The sequence below is a fragment of the Oryza glaberrima genome, chromosome 9 (genome assembly GCF_000147395.1).
Source record: "Oryza glaberrima chromosome 9, OglaRS2, whole genome shotgun sequence".
NCBI classification, from domain to species: domain Eukaryota; kingdom Viridiplantae; phylum Streptophyta; class Magnoliopsida; order Poales; family Poaceae; genus Oryza; species Oryza glaberrima.
Window position 1 is genome coordinate 7,116,859 of NC_068334.1, and position 15,794 is coordinate 7,132,652.

Below are 15,794 nucleotides of genomic sequence, written 5' to 3' on the forward strand. Positions count from 1 at the left end.
CAGGAGGTCCACGTCCTTGGCCGTGCCGGCGAGCTGCGACATGAAGAGGCAGTAGGCCGTGACGTGGACCCCGAGCCGCGGGCTCTGCTGCTCCAGCGCCATCAGGTTGCGCAGGAACCTCCACGTGTTGTTGTCCACCGTCAGCGTCGGGATGTACACCGTCGCCAGCCCCCGAAACTCCACGTCCAGGAAGCACCGCACCTGCTTGCTGCAATCGAGCACACGGCGCTCGAACCTCACCCCGGCAGCGTGGTACCACTACAAGAGGAACCCCTTTAGCAATACATATAAGTCTCTGTATAAGTGTCGAAACAAGATTTCGGCAATAATAAAAGGGGTGGCTATCAAGCTAGAAAAGTGGATGGGTTTGGAGACAAGGGATTTTATACAGGTTTAGGCCTTCTTATTCAAGAAGTAATACCCTACTCCTGTCCGGGGATGATTCCGCCGAGTGTATTATTGATTGTATGATTTAGGAAAAAATCGTGCCCCGAGAGGCACACGGACCCCTCCTTATATAGAGGAAAGGGTCCGCCTTACAAAATACAGTCCATATCTCAACGGAATATGGGATTATAGATAAAATACAATCGTAACCGACTAGGATCTCGGGGATTTCCTTGACATACAAGTTTAGAATCTAACCCGAGTCCTCATAAAGATATTCTATCTATATTCGGTACCCTGTACCCAGCTGGAATATAACTGCCATATAGATATGGGGTATCCATAATCTCAGGGTCTGCACCAATGCATTTAATATGCGTTGCCTATGGTGCCGTTGCTAGGATCAATTATAACACATAGACAACCGTTGATAACAAGTGGAAATAAGCGTTGCTACTTAGCAACAATTTTAATAGGTTTCAGCCATACTTATATATGTTGTTCCCTCGAGAGATGAACAGTTTTATATAATCTTAGCAATGGATATAATCAAGTTGCTGCAACATGTACAAATATTGTAATTTGAGCTATCCACTGTAGGTGGCCTTTGACCAATTATTTTGTCGGGCAAGAGACCCATGAACTCAAAGCATGCACAAGTGACAATAGTCCAATCAATCATGATAATCGATTATATATTAAATATAGTATTTTGCATTACATAGACAATCATCAGCATAATTCATGATATTAAACCTTTGTTCAGAACATTAATGCAGAAAATAGAATCTAAAGTATATAAAAAAAAACACATCTTGTTGCCCCCATTCTCCACCTTGCAACCATCATCATTCCGTGACATGTACAGGTGACCTAGTTGCGTACTGGCAGTCACGAAATTTCCCCCACATCTTCACCCATTTATCTTGTCAACCTATAATAGAAAAAATATATAAGCATTAATATACCATTATTTAGACGAAAAGCACATCTCCGAAGTAAGAAGTAAGAGAGAGGAACATACAAAAATTGCAGGCCACGCAATTTCAAGTCCTACAACATGACCAACAATTTTGTAGCCTTTGTATGGCCTAATCAAATCTTCAGATTTTGCCAATGCAAGATCAACATGAAGCATTAAAAATTTATTTCCTAGCTTAAAACCTCCAACTCTGCGTGTTGGATCACAGCTTACAATAGTGGCAAGAGCCACGTTTGTATTCCGATTTTTCCAACTTTTTAAGAATACTTTAGTTCCAACCTGAAGTGCATAAATACATCCATCAATATTATCAATGTACTTTAAGAAATTCAAGTATCATAAATAATTTCGCAGTAAAATACCTCCATTGAATTGTCAGTGATAAAGTCCATTTTGCTGCACCGTTGTTTCTATAAAAAAAAAAATTGGATCATGGTTTGCAATTTAACCACAAGATAGAAAGAAAGAAAGACCAAACAGAGCCAATTATTGTTCTCCAATTCAATCATAATACTAGTGAATCATGCATGTTATAGTTTGAATGGACTGATATTTGTAAACATGGTGAATAAAAAAAACAACCTTGTATGCACAACCAACTTTATGTGCATGTACCATATGGCAGTCCTGATTGTCAGGTTTCTTGTTCTATAGGGGAGGGCAACAAATCAGTGCTAAAATTATATATATTAAGAAATTTTACTTTCAAACTTTTCTATCAAATAACTTTTGAACTCAATAAGAAGTGAAAACTAACCTTGGCACAAATAATCTCCATCTGTTTCCCATGGTCATTTAGGCCAAAGGTTCGTTTGTTCTAGAATAAAAGAATACATCACATTGTCATGAACTATAGTAAACATTCATAGTTAGTTACAAACAGTACCAAATAATATAATGCTATGTATCCATGATAACCATATAATAGGATGCAACCATGGTGAGTTCAGAATAAAAATATAAATTGAAAGACAAGGACCTTGTGTGCAGTAGCATGCTTGGTTGGTGGTGTCTTATCCTCATCTTGAACATGGCTTTGTGAATTCTGTTGTCAAAGAGAGCATATATTCCCAGTTACAAAATAGTGCAACTATTCCCATGTATAAAACAATGAAATTTATGTATATTACCATCACAATGTTTTCCTGCTCAACATGACAAATTTCTTGCAAGGGACCGTCACCATACACTTTCTATCACAGTGGAAAATAAAAGGACATTAAGACCAGATTTTATTAAACTATTTAGACTAAAATGTTAGCAAGGTTTACCATGTTGAATTGTCAGTTAAAAAGTCCATTGTGTTGCATTGCCGTTTCTGAAAAAATAGAGAGAGTTTACAGTAAAAACCAACATGCTATGTGTGCTATTTTAGTTGTTGTGTAGTGTTCAATAAATAGAAATAGCATTTTGAACTTGAAACAATTAGACTAATTAACCTTAGAAGCAGTACTATACTTGTTTAGGCTTGGTCTAACAAGCTTGCAGGTAAGGTGCTCTTTGTTCTGCAATACAATCATTATAACTAGTAAATCATGTGTGTTATAGTTTCAAAGAGCTTATATCTGTAGACATGGTGACTTAAAGTGATGAAAAAATAACCTTGTGTGTACTTGTAACTTTGTGTGCATTCACCATATAGTTGTCCTGGTTGTCAGGTTTATTGTTCTACAGTGGAAGGTAACAAATAAATTTTACAAATCTATATATACATTTATATATCGAAATTAAGCTACTTTCAAACATTTATTGACTATGGCATTGAGTTTGAAAGGATAAAGAGAGAACTTAATCAACTTACCTTGTATGCACTAGAAATACTCTTCCCTGGTTGCATAAGCTCATTCTGGTCCAAATTTCCTTTGCGCTGCAATGGAATAGGTCATAAAATTGGCACAAACTATAATGTTCCAATTATTTGTTTACTCTGACATCATGCACTCCAATTAATAAAAAAGTGAAAATTAACCTTGTTTGCACAGGAAGTAATCTTCCTTTGCTTCCCACTATGATTCTGACCCAAAGACTGTGTATTCTAGAGTAAAAGAAGGCATATGATTATAATGAATGCTATGTAAATAATAGTGAATATATATATAATAATATTTTAAATGCAAAGGCAAGGACCTTGTAAACAGTAGAATGCTTGGTTGGTGGTTGCAAATTCTCATCGTGCACATGGCTTTGTGTATTCTATTGTAAAAGAGAGAAAATAAATGCTATTCCCAAGTAAAAAAACACAGCTATTCCCAGTTATAAGATGGTGCTATATCACATTACCATCAAACTGTTGTCCTGCTGATCCATAATGTTTCCCTCCTCAAACATACAAATTTCTTGCGAGGGGTTGTCACCATACACTCTCTGTCCATAACAGAAAATGAACAGAGATCTATACCACAGTTTATGAGATAATGCAGAAAATGTTATGATATTTCTTCCATAAAGATACATACCCTCCTTTTTGAATTAGGTACGTCATCACAAATAGCTTTTTTGTTTGTAGACGCTCCATCTAAACCTCCCTGTAACTTCAATTAGGTAAGTTAGATGCATTCATTGGGTCACACACAAGCTCATATAATTTTTTTAAGACTCAACTCTCTTAAATTCACCCGATTCTTTTGTGCCTTTTCCAACTTGGTTGCCTTCTCTTTTAATTGTAAAAGTTCAGCATCATTATTCTCAACATGGCGTTCTAACTTTTCCATCTGCAGTCTAATAGCCATTACATCTTCACTGGAGTTATCCACCACTGTAGTAAGATTTATATTCTGCAAACGTTGGGAAGTTGGCACATCAAGCACTTGTTTAGGCTTTGGAACTAGTCCAAGACCATGCACACGCCCAGGCTTGTCATCTCCTAGTATTTGGTTCAATGCATCTCCTTTCCAAGTAGTCTTTCCTTTACTAGCATCCGCTAAAGCTGGTTGTTCAGCTATAAGTCTCTTCAAATTATCCTAAACATATGAAAAATTAATACGAATAAAACAACATATGAGAATAACTGAAAAATATCAATGGCTGAGTGTTAATAGTATACCACATGCCCATTTATATTCTTGTCACTTTTGCGCTTGTGTGTGGACATAAACAACAGCTCTATGTGGGTTCTTCTTTGCAGGATCGTTTTGTCTCTATGGAACACATGACCAAATCAGTAAAGTCCTAACAGTAGCTATACATGCTTGAAATGGAAATAGATGAATACTATTCAAGACATGTTTTGCCATCTCTTCTCTTGTGCGAGCAAAACTCTTTGTCCCTGCTGTGTGAATTGCCTTCTTCTTTTGGCAGTTTTTCTTATTCTGCTCACTTATTCTCTGTTATGGTCTCGTAGAGTTAGCAATCAAAAAAGAATATTGCATTGTTTTGTTTAGTACAGAGTTCTAATTTGTAAGACCATTACAGAAATGAATATGGTACATGTACCTTCGATTTCTCGTTCATCCAATGATTGACAAGAGCAATCCACTGGTCAGAAAGCACACCTTCTGGGACATTGTAGCAATTAACTTCCTTAGTCTCATTCACATCAAAATACAAATCTTTTAGTTTTGCTTTATATTGCCGCCATCTTTCTCCAATTTTTTTTAATATGAACTCTTCCATCCGAGGAGCATAAAGGAATCTCATCTACATATAGCAACACAGAAACTCATATGGCCATATGGGGATATGCATAACATAATACAAGAAGTTAGCAAAAATGTTGATCTGAAAAGGAATTACCTTTACTTGCTTAAGTATGTCCTTTTTAACTTTTAGTTCATTTGTATTTTTCTCTCTCTTTCCTATTACATATCTCCAGTCTGTGTAGCCTAAGCTACACAGACTACCATTCCTAGCTATCATTCCAAGAAATTTACCCAAAATACCAGCTTCTTCCCCTACCGCCTGATTGAGATCATTGCATTGAACCACAATTCTAAGCCCTTTCGGAAGGTTCCAAACATCTTTCAGTTTTGTCTTGCCACGTGTTTCAGGTGCTCCAATTTCAACTGTTTGGTGTTAAATTGCAAAGACAAAAGTGATCCTTAGTAATCAGGGATACGAGTAATAATGTCATTATTTCTTACCATTAGGACTGTTAAACTTAGCAGTTACCTCGAACATTAATATCAACATCAATATCTTCATTGCCTTCATCATCAATATCAACATCGTCATTAGTGTCTTCATTGCCTCCATCATTGATATCAAAATCGTCATCTGTGTCTTCATTGCCTTCTCCAGAATCATCACATACAGTTTCTTGTTCAGATGGTGCGGCAAGCTGTGGAAGGGTATTTTCTTCTTCAGTCTGTTCCTCTGACAAATATTCCTCATTGCTATGAACAATACGCCTTCTTCTACTCCTTGCCATATCTCTTGCACCCGAAAAAAACCTATCTATCATTTATGGCGTCGAAAGTATATCATTCTCATTTCAGAAGTAGGACTGTGCTGTACATAGTTTCAGAAAGAATAATTTCAGAATTGATTATACCCTGAACCATTTTGGATTTGTTTTTGAAGAACAACAGAGTACTGCTGTCCCAAAAGTAATGCTATAATATGGATCTGTTTGTCATACTCACTAATTCATTTGTCCATTTTATAGGCCAACAATTTGAAACAAGTAATGGGTAGAAATAACAAAATTTAATTGGCTACAAGGTAAAACTAGATCACATATTATATTGCTTACAGTTGTGTGAAGCCTAGCCGTACGTAGACCAGGCTCCTTCAGCTATGGACGGTCAGTGCATCTGACTCCAAACCTGAAAATACAACACATCAAATTGGTAAGTATTGTAGTACTGGAAGGGAATTAGCCTCCATTGCAATTTGGCGACTCAGAGAGGTAGTAAGATGTACAGAGGGAGGCAGAGATTCCGGGGCTTGGAAACATTGCCGCCAGCCGCGCGGCGTGGAGCGGAGCGAAGTGGATAGCCGGTGTCGGGAGGTATAACCCGCATCAATTGCAGTGCCCCGGTCACCCGGCACATCGGCTGGGGGCGTCTCCGGCCCGCCGCATGCCCTACGTCATCCATGGGGCATGGGGGTCGCCTACTCGTGGCTGTTAATCGGCAGGAAGGTGCGGCAGCAGCTGGTACAGCAGCCGGCGGAGCGGAGCGGTGGAAGATCTAGGAGCGCCTGCTTGGGGCTGTGGGTCAGTAAAGCGACCGGCATCTTACCTACAGATCAACACCGATGAAGACGAGGAGGAGAACCGTAGAACGACGGGAGAGTTCGTAGGAGAGAGGAATCCCACAATAGAGGAAAGAGATTTACTCAGGGAGTCAGGATAGAGGAAAGAGATTTTTAGGGGCAGTTGGCTTGCTTTTCTCGATGGGGAAGGTGGGGGCAAAAAAAAGGTTGGCGGCAAAAAAAAGAAAACTGAGAAAAAAATTGCGGGAGCAAAAAAAAAGGAGGGAAAGAGTGGAGGGAGAAGAAAATAATTTTCGGAGAGGCATAAATTGCTAAATTCAGATCGATTTGGGGTTGATTTGTCCGTCAAACTAGTTATTTAAATTATATTAGCACGATCAAAAAATCACGTGTTATTTTATTGTCGATCTTGTCCGGACAGACCGCATGAAAAATTATATATAATTAAATAACAGTGATTTAATTTTTTTAGCACGACCAAAGAACAAGTGTTTTTTTGTTGTCGGCCCGGTCCGGACAGACTGGATGAAATTCGGACGTAACATATTTTGGTCTTAAAATAGTAGTTATTTAATTTATCTAAGCACGACCGAAAAGACACGTGTTTTTCCATTGCCAATCCGGTCCGGACAGACCGCATGAAAAAGACATGTAATATATTTTTGGTCCTAAAATATAGTTATTTAAAAAATGTTAGCACGATAAAAAACATGTGTTTTTCGTTGTCGACCCGGTCCGGACAGACCGCATGAAAAAATATATATAATTAAATAACAGTGATTTAATATTTTTTAGCAGAACCAAAAAACCACGTGTTTTTTCGTTATCGACCCGGTCCGGACAGACCGTATGAAATCTGGACGTAAAATTTGTGTTAAAATAGTAGTTAGTTAATTTATCATAGAACGACCAAAAAAACACGTGTTTTTTCGTTGTTGACCCGGTCCGAACAGACGGGATGAAATTCGGACGTAATATATTTTTGTCTTAAAATAGTAGTTATTTAACTTATATTAGAATGACCGAAAAGACATGTGTTTTTCCGTTGTCGACCTGGTCCGGATAGACTGCATGAAAAAGTGGCATAATATATTTTAGGTCTTAAAATATAGTTAATTAAAAATGTTAGCACGACAAAAAAAATCATGTGTTATTTCATTGTCGACCCGATCCGGACAGACCGCATGGAAAAGAGATGCAATATATTTTTGGTCTTAAAATATAGTTATTTAAAAAATGTTAGCACGACCAAAAAATCACGTGTTATTTCCTTGTCGACCCGTTCCGGACAGACCACATGAAAAATATATATAATTAAATAACAGTGATTTAAATTTTTAGGACAACAAAAAGTCACGTGTTTTTTCATTGTCGACATGATCCGAACAGACCGTATGAAATCTGTACATAAAATATTTTTTTGTCTTAAAATAGTAGTTAGTTAATTTATCATAGCACGACAAAAACACGTGTTTTTTCGTTATTGACCCGGTCCGGACAGACTGGATGAAATCTGGATATTCTGAAAATAAGTTTTTGAATGGTTTATGTTAAAATTTAAAAATAAAAAAGTTCAAAAAATTAAAAAATTTCTGGGGCAACAGAATTTTTTTCCCGTTGAAGGAGAGGAAAAAGTTTTTAGGAATTGCCACAAGAGAAGAAATGAAAAAATTATGCATTTGCTAGTTCTCGAACTGGAGTTATCAATACAGTAGAAGAAGCTAAGTACCACTAGGCTATGTCCCTCTTTATTTATTTTTTCACGTTAGCTGCAATTGAGAATGTAAATAGACTTCTCCAGGTATTTATATAAGATGGAAATTTAAATTCTGTTAGCACGACCGAAAAGGCACATGCTATTTCGTTGTCCACCCAGTCTGGACAGACCGCATGAAATTGAGACGTAAAATATTTTTGGTCATAAAATAATAGTTATTTAAATTATGTTTGCAAGACTGATAAACCACTTGTTTTTTCGTTGTCGACCCGGTCTGGACAAGCCATATAAAATCAGGATGTAAAATATTTTTTCTTTAAATAATTGTTATTTAATTTATGTTAGCACGACCGAAAAACCACATGTTTTTTCGTTGTCGTCTCGGTCCATATTGATCGCATGATCAAATCCAGACGTAACATATTTTGTCCTAAAATAATAGTTGGTGTGGCCAAAAATATTTATATTGAAAAAATAAGTTTTCGATCGGTTTAATTTTAAAATTAAAAATAAAAAGTTCAAAAAATTCTCGTTCTCGTTATCTGGCCAGCTAAGAAGGATAGGGAAAAAAAATTAGGAATCGCCCCTAGAAAAAAAATAAAAAAAATCTAGGCTGGCATATTTGTTTTCCTCGTTATCTAGCCAGCTAAGGAGAGGGAAAAAAATTTTAGGAATCGCCACTGGAGAAGAAATGGAAAAAAATGCATTTGTTAGGATTTGAACTACAGTCTTCGATACGGCTGAAGAAGCCATGTACCACCAGCCTATGTCGACTTCATGTTGGAGTTGTCCGTTGGACTTACTTATTCACGTTAGGTGCCATTGACAACATAAATAGTTTTCTCCAGGTATTTATATAGGTGGAAATGGAATAACAGAACACAATATAGATGCAAAGATTATAAACGCCCATTCCTTTTTCTCATCATATAAACAATATGATATCCTGGATATTTAAAAATAATATCTAACCACCAATTCTGTATATAACTAATGTAAAACATTATTACAGGACTTATGTATGCAAATAAAAAGTTGAATCGATCTGGCTCAATCACTTAGACAATCCAAGGAAATATACGAATGACATTTTCATCCAGAAAAGCTATTGTGGTGAAGAAGCCTTCATCGCAGTAAATCTCCATCCAAAATTACTGCCATAAAAATAAAGTGCTCCCCGAGTGAAGATATAAACAATATAAGGAAATCATCGATAATAGACAGATAGACAGTGAAAAACCTTCATACCCTCACCTTTAATTAGTTACCATGTTATCGACAGTTGTTCCTTCTATATCTCTTCGAATCCATGTCTGACCATCATGTGCACTGTCAAATAGCTCCTCAAGATTACTGACATGGTATGGTTCGCATTCCACATCATTCCATTCTTCGCCCAGTTCAAACACATCTCTGGGTTTCATCTTTCTTACAATAGACCACCCTGGATTTAAATGGTCTTTAATGTAAAACACTTGGTCGACTTGATTTGCAAATACAAATGGCTCATGCTCAATCTTTTCACCGGTATGAATTTTATTTGAGAAATTCACAAGTGTGCAGCCAAACTTATCTATTTTCACTCCTTTTTCTTTAGTTACATCGACCCATTCACATTTAAACAACACAACTGAGAAATTTCCATAGTAGTCTACCTCAATTATATCAAGTATCCTTCCGTAATACATGATATCACCAAGGACAGGGTTAGTATCACTGGCGGACGTGTAGCTCGATGTTTTTGCAGTCACAACAACTCCACTGTTTTGAGTCACCCTATCATAACGCTTTGATCTGAACCTATACCCACGGGTATTGAATGCTCTATGTCGTTTTGCTACCTCAATTGGTCCACGTGCCAGCCATCTAATATCCTCATCAATACTATCGATACCTCTTTGATTCTCCAACTGCAAGATCTACACCAAACCAAAAGATGTATTAGTTGTACTCATATTTGAAAAAGAGAAACCTAAATTTTGAGACTTACATGATCTCTGAGCCAATCAGGGAATTGTTCATTTTGCATGTTCTCAATGTTTTTTGGAGTTAGCCTTTTGCGTTTCTTCCTTTGCAAATCAGCAGCATGTTCTCTGCAAAACAAATAAACATAAATTTGAAGCAAAACACTTACAACACATAAAAAAAGGCTATGTTAGGACAATACGTACTTCAGATATGGCACTACAGCATCACAGTTGTATAGCACGTATCTATGTGCTTGCAATTTCTCTCTATCAGTTAAGGAGTACGCCGATGGTTTTCCCAATGGTTTTCCTACTGGAGGAAACAAAGTGGATTCTTGCCTACTCATGGGAGTCTCAAATTGATCTGGTTTGTCATTATTCCTTGATGGTATGTTATGCTTGGTAGGGAAACCTTCCAAGTATCGCGAACAAAATGCCATGCACTCATCTGCCAAATATGATTCTGCAATTGAACCTTCTGGACGCGCTTTGTTGCGAACATACGACTTCAATTTACCCATCTGTAGCTAACCCAAATCGTATATTACGAGAATCAGATGCAAATTGCTTGAACCTTTTATCAAAGTTCTTCCATGCCGGAGAATCAGCTGGATGTCGAAGCACACCATCCTCTACTAAGCGCTCTTCATCATGCCAACGTGGGAGCGATGCTGTTTCTCTACACATGAACAATCTTTTCAGCCTCTCCTTTATTGGAAAATATCGTAAGACTTTGCTTGGCGTTGCTTTCTTTCTTTCTTTCTTCGTTAACTTGGTTTCTGGTTTTTTATCTTTCCATCTAGAAGCCTTACAAGTTGAACAAAAATCATCATTAACCTTCTCTTTCCAAAACAGCTGACAGTTATTGGGACATGCATGAATTTGTTGATAATCTAGACCAAATTTTGAAACCACCTTCTTAGCCTCATAAAAGTTTTTTGGCAATTCTTTTCCATTTGGAATTGCCATGTGAAGAATATCAAGTAGATCTCCAAATGATTTATCACTCCATTTGTTCATGGATTTCATATTGAACAAAAGCACTAGCAGAGATAAGTGTGATAGTTCACATCCATCCCATAAAGGCTTCTCTGAATCTTTCACCAACTTATAAAATGCTTGAGCTTCTAAATTTGGTCCATCAGTGTGTGTACATGGCGAATCTGCAGAATCACTCATAGGCATGTCGTCATACACAGTCCTAAGTGCATCATTAATTAATTCGTGCATGTTAGCACGCATGTCTTCATTGTGAGGCTGTGGTTGTTGGTTCCTAATCTGCTCCTCTGAAGACTCACCATGAAAATCCCATTGGTCATAACTCTGAAGCATTCCATTGCACACCAAATGATCATAGACATCATTTTTTGAAAGTAGCATAGTATGTACGCATGTTTCACATGGACAATAAATCTTTGTATCCTCTAACTTATCTTTATATGCAAATTCAAGAAATCCATCTACTCCAGCTAAGTTCTCAACAGAACCTCTAGGGTAGCACAAAAGAAGAATCTTGATGGTTTCTAAATCCATTTTGACCTATATAAAAAAAATTGATATTTCAGGTTCTTGTAGATAATAACAATGACAAGGAATTGTCTCTTATGATCATGATGTAGCAAAAATAGGGCAATTAGAAAAGTACCAGTATAAAATCAGTGTCAGCTAATTTTGTCACAACCTAATAGACCTCCTTTATACACTGAAACAAAAGCTTTTACTCTGCAAAAATAGAGAAGAGCTAAATCAATTTACAGAAAAAACATCCAGCAATCTAATGTCAAAGCTGTCATCTCCAAGTTAAATTCCTTACTATAAATTACCTCTAGTTAATCTACAGATGATGACTCCAGAAGCACATGCGTTTAAAACCTATGTTCAAATATCCGTTCGGATGAACAAGAAAAATCTACAGGTGTTATTAAACTCAATCAGATAGACTCATGATGCAACAAACCTGAATAATTAAAAAAAAAGTTGACATTGGCCTGGATCTGACACTGACCTGGATTTGGGGCCAAATGGGGAATCAACCTATGAGAAGTGGCTAAGAAAAGGACCGTGCTTGCCGTTGACCCGCTGTCGTCGGCCTCGGCCCGTCGCCGGCCTGCCGCGGCCGATCCCCTCGCGGGCTCGCCGCCGCCGCTGCTGAGAACGCGCCGCTGGCCGCCGATGCGCGCTGCCGCCGCCGCCATCGGTGTGCGCCATGGCAGTGATGTGCGAGAGCGTGAGAAGAAAATGAGATGCGGTGTGGGAACAGGATGGGGCGGCGCTCTCGTGCGTGTTGGGTGAGGTGAGAGACACGAGAGGAGAGGAGAGAAGGTGGGAGACTAGGGTTGCCTGCTAAAGTGCTAATTTCACAGATCGTATTTTAGTTGTTATGATATAAACAACTAAAGAAATCATTTGATAAGAAATGTGATTAGCTCAGTTGGTTGGGTTGCGCATATTATATCCTAGAGACCCAGGTTTGAATCCTCTGTTTGCATCTTTGCCCCCTAATTTATTCCTATCAGGTATCAGCAGCCTATTTTTTTACCCCTATCAGCAGCCACTTCGCTTGTGGCATTTTTTTAAAAAAATAAACTCGCTTGATAAATTTTTTAGAAAACAAAAACAGCACGCCCAGTACACAATGTAAAAAAACAGCTCGCTCAATTTGTGGCATTTTTTAAAAAAAATAAACTCGCTTGATAAATTTTTTAGAAAACAAAAACAGCACGCCCAGTACACAATGTAAAAAAATAGCTCGCTCAATTATTATTATTTTTTAAAAAGCATGCTTAGTCCAAAAGTTTTAACAGGAAAAAAAAGCAACTCACTTGATAATTTCTTTTAAAAAACAGTTCGCTAGAGGTCCAAAATGTAAAAATAAATATCTCACTCGATTATTTTAAAAAATACAATAAGTTCGCTTATTCCAAAAGTTTTTTCCCGTGGCATTTTTTAAAAAAAATAAACTCGCTTGATAAATTTTTTAGAAAACAAAAACAGCACGCCTAGTACACAATGTAAAAAAAAACAGCTCGCTCAATTTGTGGCATTTTTTAAAAAAAATAAACTCGCTTGATAAATTTTTTAGAAAACAAAAACAGCACGCCCAGTACACAATGTAAAAAAATAGCTCGCTCAATTATTATTATGTTTTAAAAAGCATACTTAGTCCAAAAGTTTTAACAGGAAAAAAAAGCAACTCACTTGATAATTTCTTTTAAAAAACAGTTCGCTAGAGGTCCGAAATGTAAAAATAAATATCTCACTCGATTATTTTAAAAAATACAATAAGTTCGCTTATTCCAAAAGTTTTTACAGGGCATCAAGACCATTGCAACGCATGATATCTGTTGTAAAGTGGATTCGGCCGTTACAAGATACTCAATCTCTGCAACGCATGTTCTGCAACACATATTATCTATTGCAAATTGGGCTCACCCACTACTAAGCGTTGCTAGGGTTGCATTTTGGCAACGCCGCATGCGTTGCCAAGCATGTATTGCTAGAGGGGGTTCTTGTTGTAGTGTACTGTGTCGCCCCGCGCCACCGTTAGACAGGGTGCGGCGTATCGTCGCCGCCGGCTACCGGATCAGCTGGTGTGGCGGCGGGCGTGACGCAAATCCCAAGACGGCTGAGGAGGAGGTGCCATTGCCATTGCCAACAGAGGCTAGGCGGCGTTCGCGAGATTTTCTCCACGCTTACGGTGGCCGGCGTCACGTCAGACATGGCGGTGGGTTTGAAGTGCGTGTAGAGCATGTGGAGGAGGTGCCATGGGGAGTCGCCGAGCGGCGGCACCCCATCGGTTTCTTCCAGCAGCAAGTAGCCCAGTCTTTTGAGCAGCGGTCGGACGGAGTTCTTCAACCCTTGGAGGACGACAGTGACGGTGGCGGCGCTGGAGCTGACACCGTCGGTTTGAGGGAAGATCAGGTCGTAGATCTTCACGAGGACGAAGAAGGGTATCTGGTTCTCGAGGAGGTAGAACACGTCGCGGATGTGCTCGATGCTGTCCTCCGCGCCCAACCCGTCTCCTCCTCCGAAGCTGCCCACGCCGAATACGTGGAGGATGTAGAACCCGTCGACAAGGAGAATTCTCGAGAGCGTCTTGTCGTCCCAAGTCCTGGCGCCGTCTCCGTAGTACGGCCTCACTTTGCGTAGGAGGCCGGAGATGGCAATCAGGTAGTCCTCAAGCACCGACAGCCGCTTCTGCTCGTCGCTGGGGAGGGCGTCGAGGAGCTTCGCTAGCTTCACTTTTTCCATCCGCTGGTTCGCATCGTGGTGGTAGGGGCCGACGATGACCGCGTATGGCTTGTACTGCCAAGGGTCGACATCGCGGATGTTGCTCTTCACAATCGAAATATGGTACTATGTTGGGACGGCAGCTCCGTTGCCCACCGAACCCACGCCAGGCCCGTGCATCATCTCCTCCAAATCCTTGGCCACAGCCTCCATGTCGATAGTTGTATGGGGATTGGGGTTTTCTGCAAAATAGAAGTGGCCGTTGCTACAATTTTAGGTCATCTGCTCAACTTTCCCAACTTCTACTCCCTCATTTTTAATGCTCACGTTCCCAAAACTCAATTTTTTTATAGAAAAGTTGTTCTAAAAAATCATACTAATCCATTTCTTAAATATATTTTAAGCTAATACTCAATTAATCATGTGTTACTGAACTACCATGTTAATAAGCTACGAACGCAGCCTTATATGTGTTCTTAGATATTTTATGTTTTTTCAAGAAACATGCCTATGCCTATCAGCCAGTGATTACAATGTTGGTAATTTCGAACCCCCGGCAAGTCATTATGTCGCCCAATTTTTTTAAAATTTTCTCCTTTTATTTTGGTGAACTTGCTCAAATTCACTCAATACTTGTTAAAATTTCAAATGGAAAAAGTCCCAGTACCCCCCCCCCCCCTCTAAACTTTAGATAGTAGTCTATGTAGCACTCTGAACTTTAAAACCGGACAACCCCTAAACTTCGTAAAACCGTTCATATTACCCCATAAGGTGGTTTTGTATAGTAGTTTTTATCTGATTTGTATATAAATTCGATGAGTTTGCTCACTTGACATACACGTTAGACACATATATTAAAATCTTTACTTAAATCTTTCTTTTTACCACTTGTAAAAAAGTACCAACATAATATTAGTATGGTATATTGTATAAATATAAATTGATAACTTACAACTGATGATATGCAAATATGTTATATTAGTGAAAGACCAATAACGGCTATAGAGGGGTGGTGAATATAGCAATTCAAATCTTGCCCCCGAAAATACTCATCAAGCCGGATTTCACAAAATCCTTACTAGAACCGCGGCTATTAGAGAAGCCGGATCTAGAAAAGAAGAGAGAAGGAATTCCCGAAACTAGAAGAGGAACTGAAAAGGAATTCCCGAAACTAGAAGAGAGGTGAGGCGGAGATAGCAAAATTTATCATCGCAAAGTTCAAATTGCAAGCGGAATTTAAATTGCGAAATTTAAATGAACAAGACAAAAACGAAATCCTTCAAATCATTTCATTCATAGGTGATGCAAAATAACCGCTCAACTAGGAGCAAACATACACCTTCAGAGGAACATTAAC

The 15,794-nt window shown here is 38.5% G+C and overlaps 3 protein-coding genes across 3 annotated transcripts; all 3 read right to left on the reverse strand.

The window, feature by feature from the left end:
* Positions 1–1,300: 1,300 nt before the first annotated feature.
* LOC127785432 (uncharacterized) lies at positions 1,301–3,823 on the reverse strand. The gene is made up of 14 exons (XM_052312882.1): positions 3,650–3,823; positions 3,497–3,562; positions 3,339–3,404; positions 3,171–3,236; positions 2,972–3,037; positions 2,809–2,874; positions 2,641–2,687; positions 2,500–2,563; positions 2,349–2,414; positions 2,127–2,186; positions 1,952–2,017; positions 1,732–1,779; positions 1,412–1,648; positions 1,301–1,321 (listed from the first exon to the last, which is right to left on the reverse strand). Exons 1-14 carry the CDS (start codon positions 3,821–3,823, stop codon positions 1,301–1,303), a joined length of 1,113 nt encoding a protein of 370 aa, XP_052168842.1.
* Positions 3,824–5,465: 1,642 nt separating this feature from the next.
* On the reverse strand, positions 5,466–10,647 carry LOC127784726 (uncharacterized). Its single transcript, XM_052312067.1, has 4 exons — positions 10,412–10,647; positions 10,231–10,333; positions 9,896–10,159; positions 5,466–5,645 (listed from the first exon to the last, which is right to left on the reverse strand). The coding sequence occupies exons 1-4, from the start codon at positions 10,645–10,647 to the stop codon at positions 5,466–5,468; spliced, it is 783 nt and encodes a 260-aa protein (XP_052168027.1).
* Positions 10,648–13,750: 3,103 nt separating this feature from the next.
* On the reverse strand, positions 13,751–14,650 carry LOC127784727 (uncharacterized). The gene is made up of 2 exons (XM_052312068.1): positions 14,642–14,650; positions 13,751–14,563 (listed from the first exon to the last, which is right to left on the reverse strand). Exons 1-2 carry the CDS (start codon positions 14,648–14,650, stop codon positions 13,751–13,753), a joined length of 822 nt encoding a protein of 273 aa, XP_052168028.1.
* Between the last annotated feature and the right edge of the window lie 1,144 nt (positions 14,651–15,794).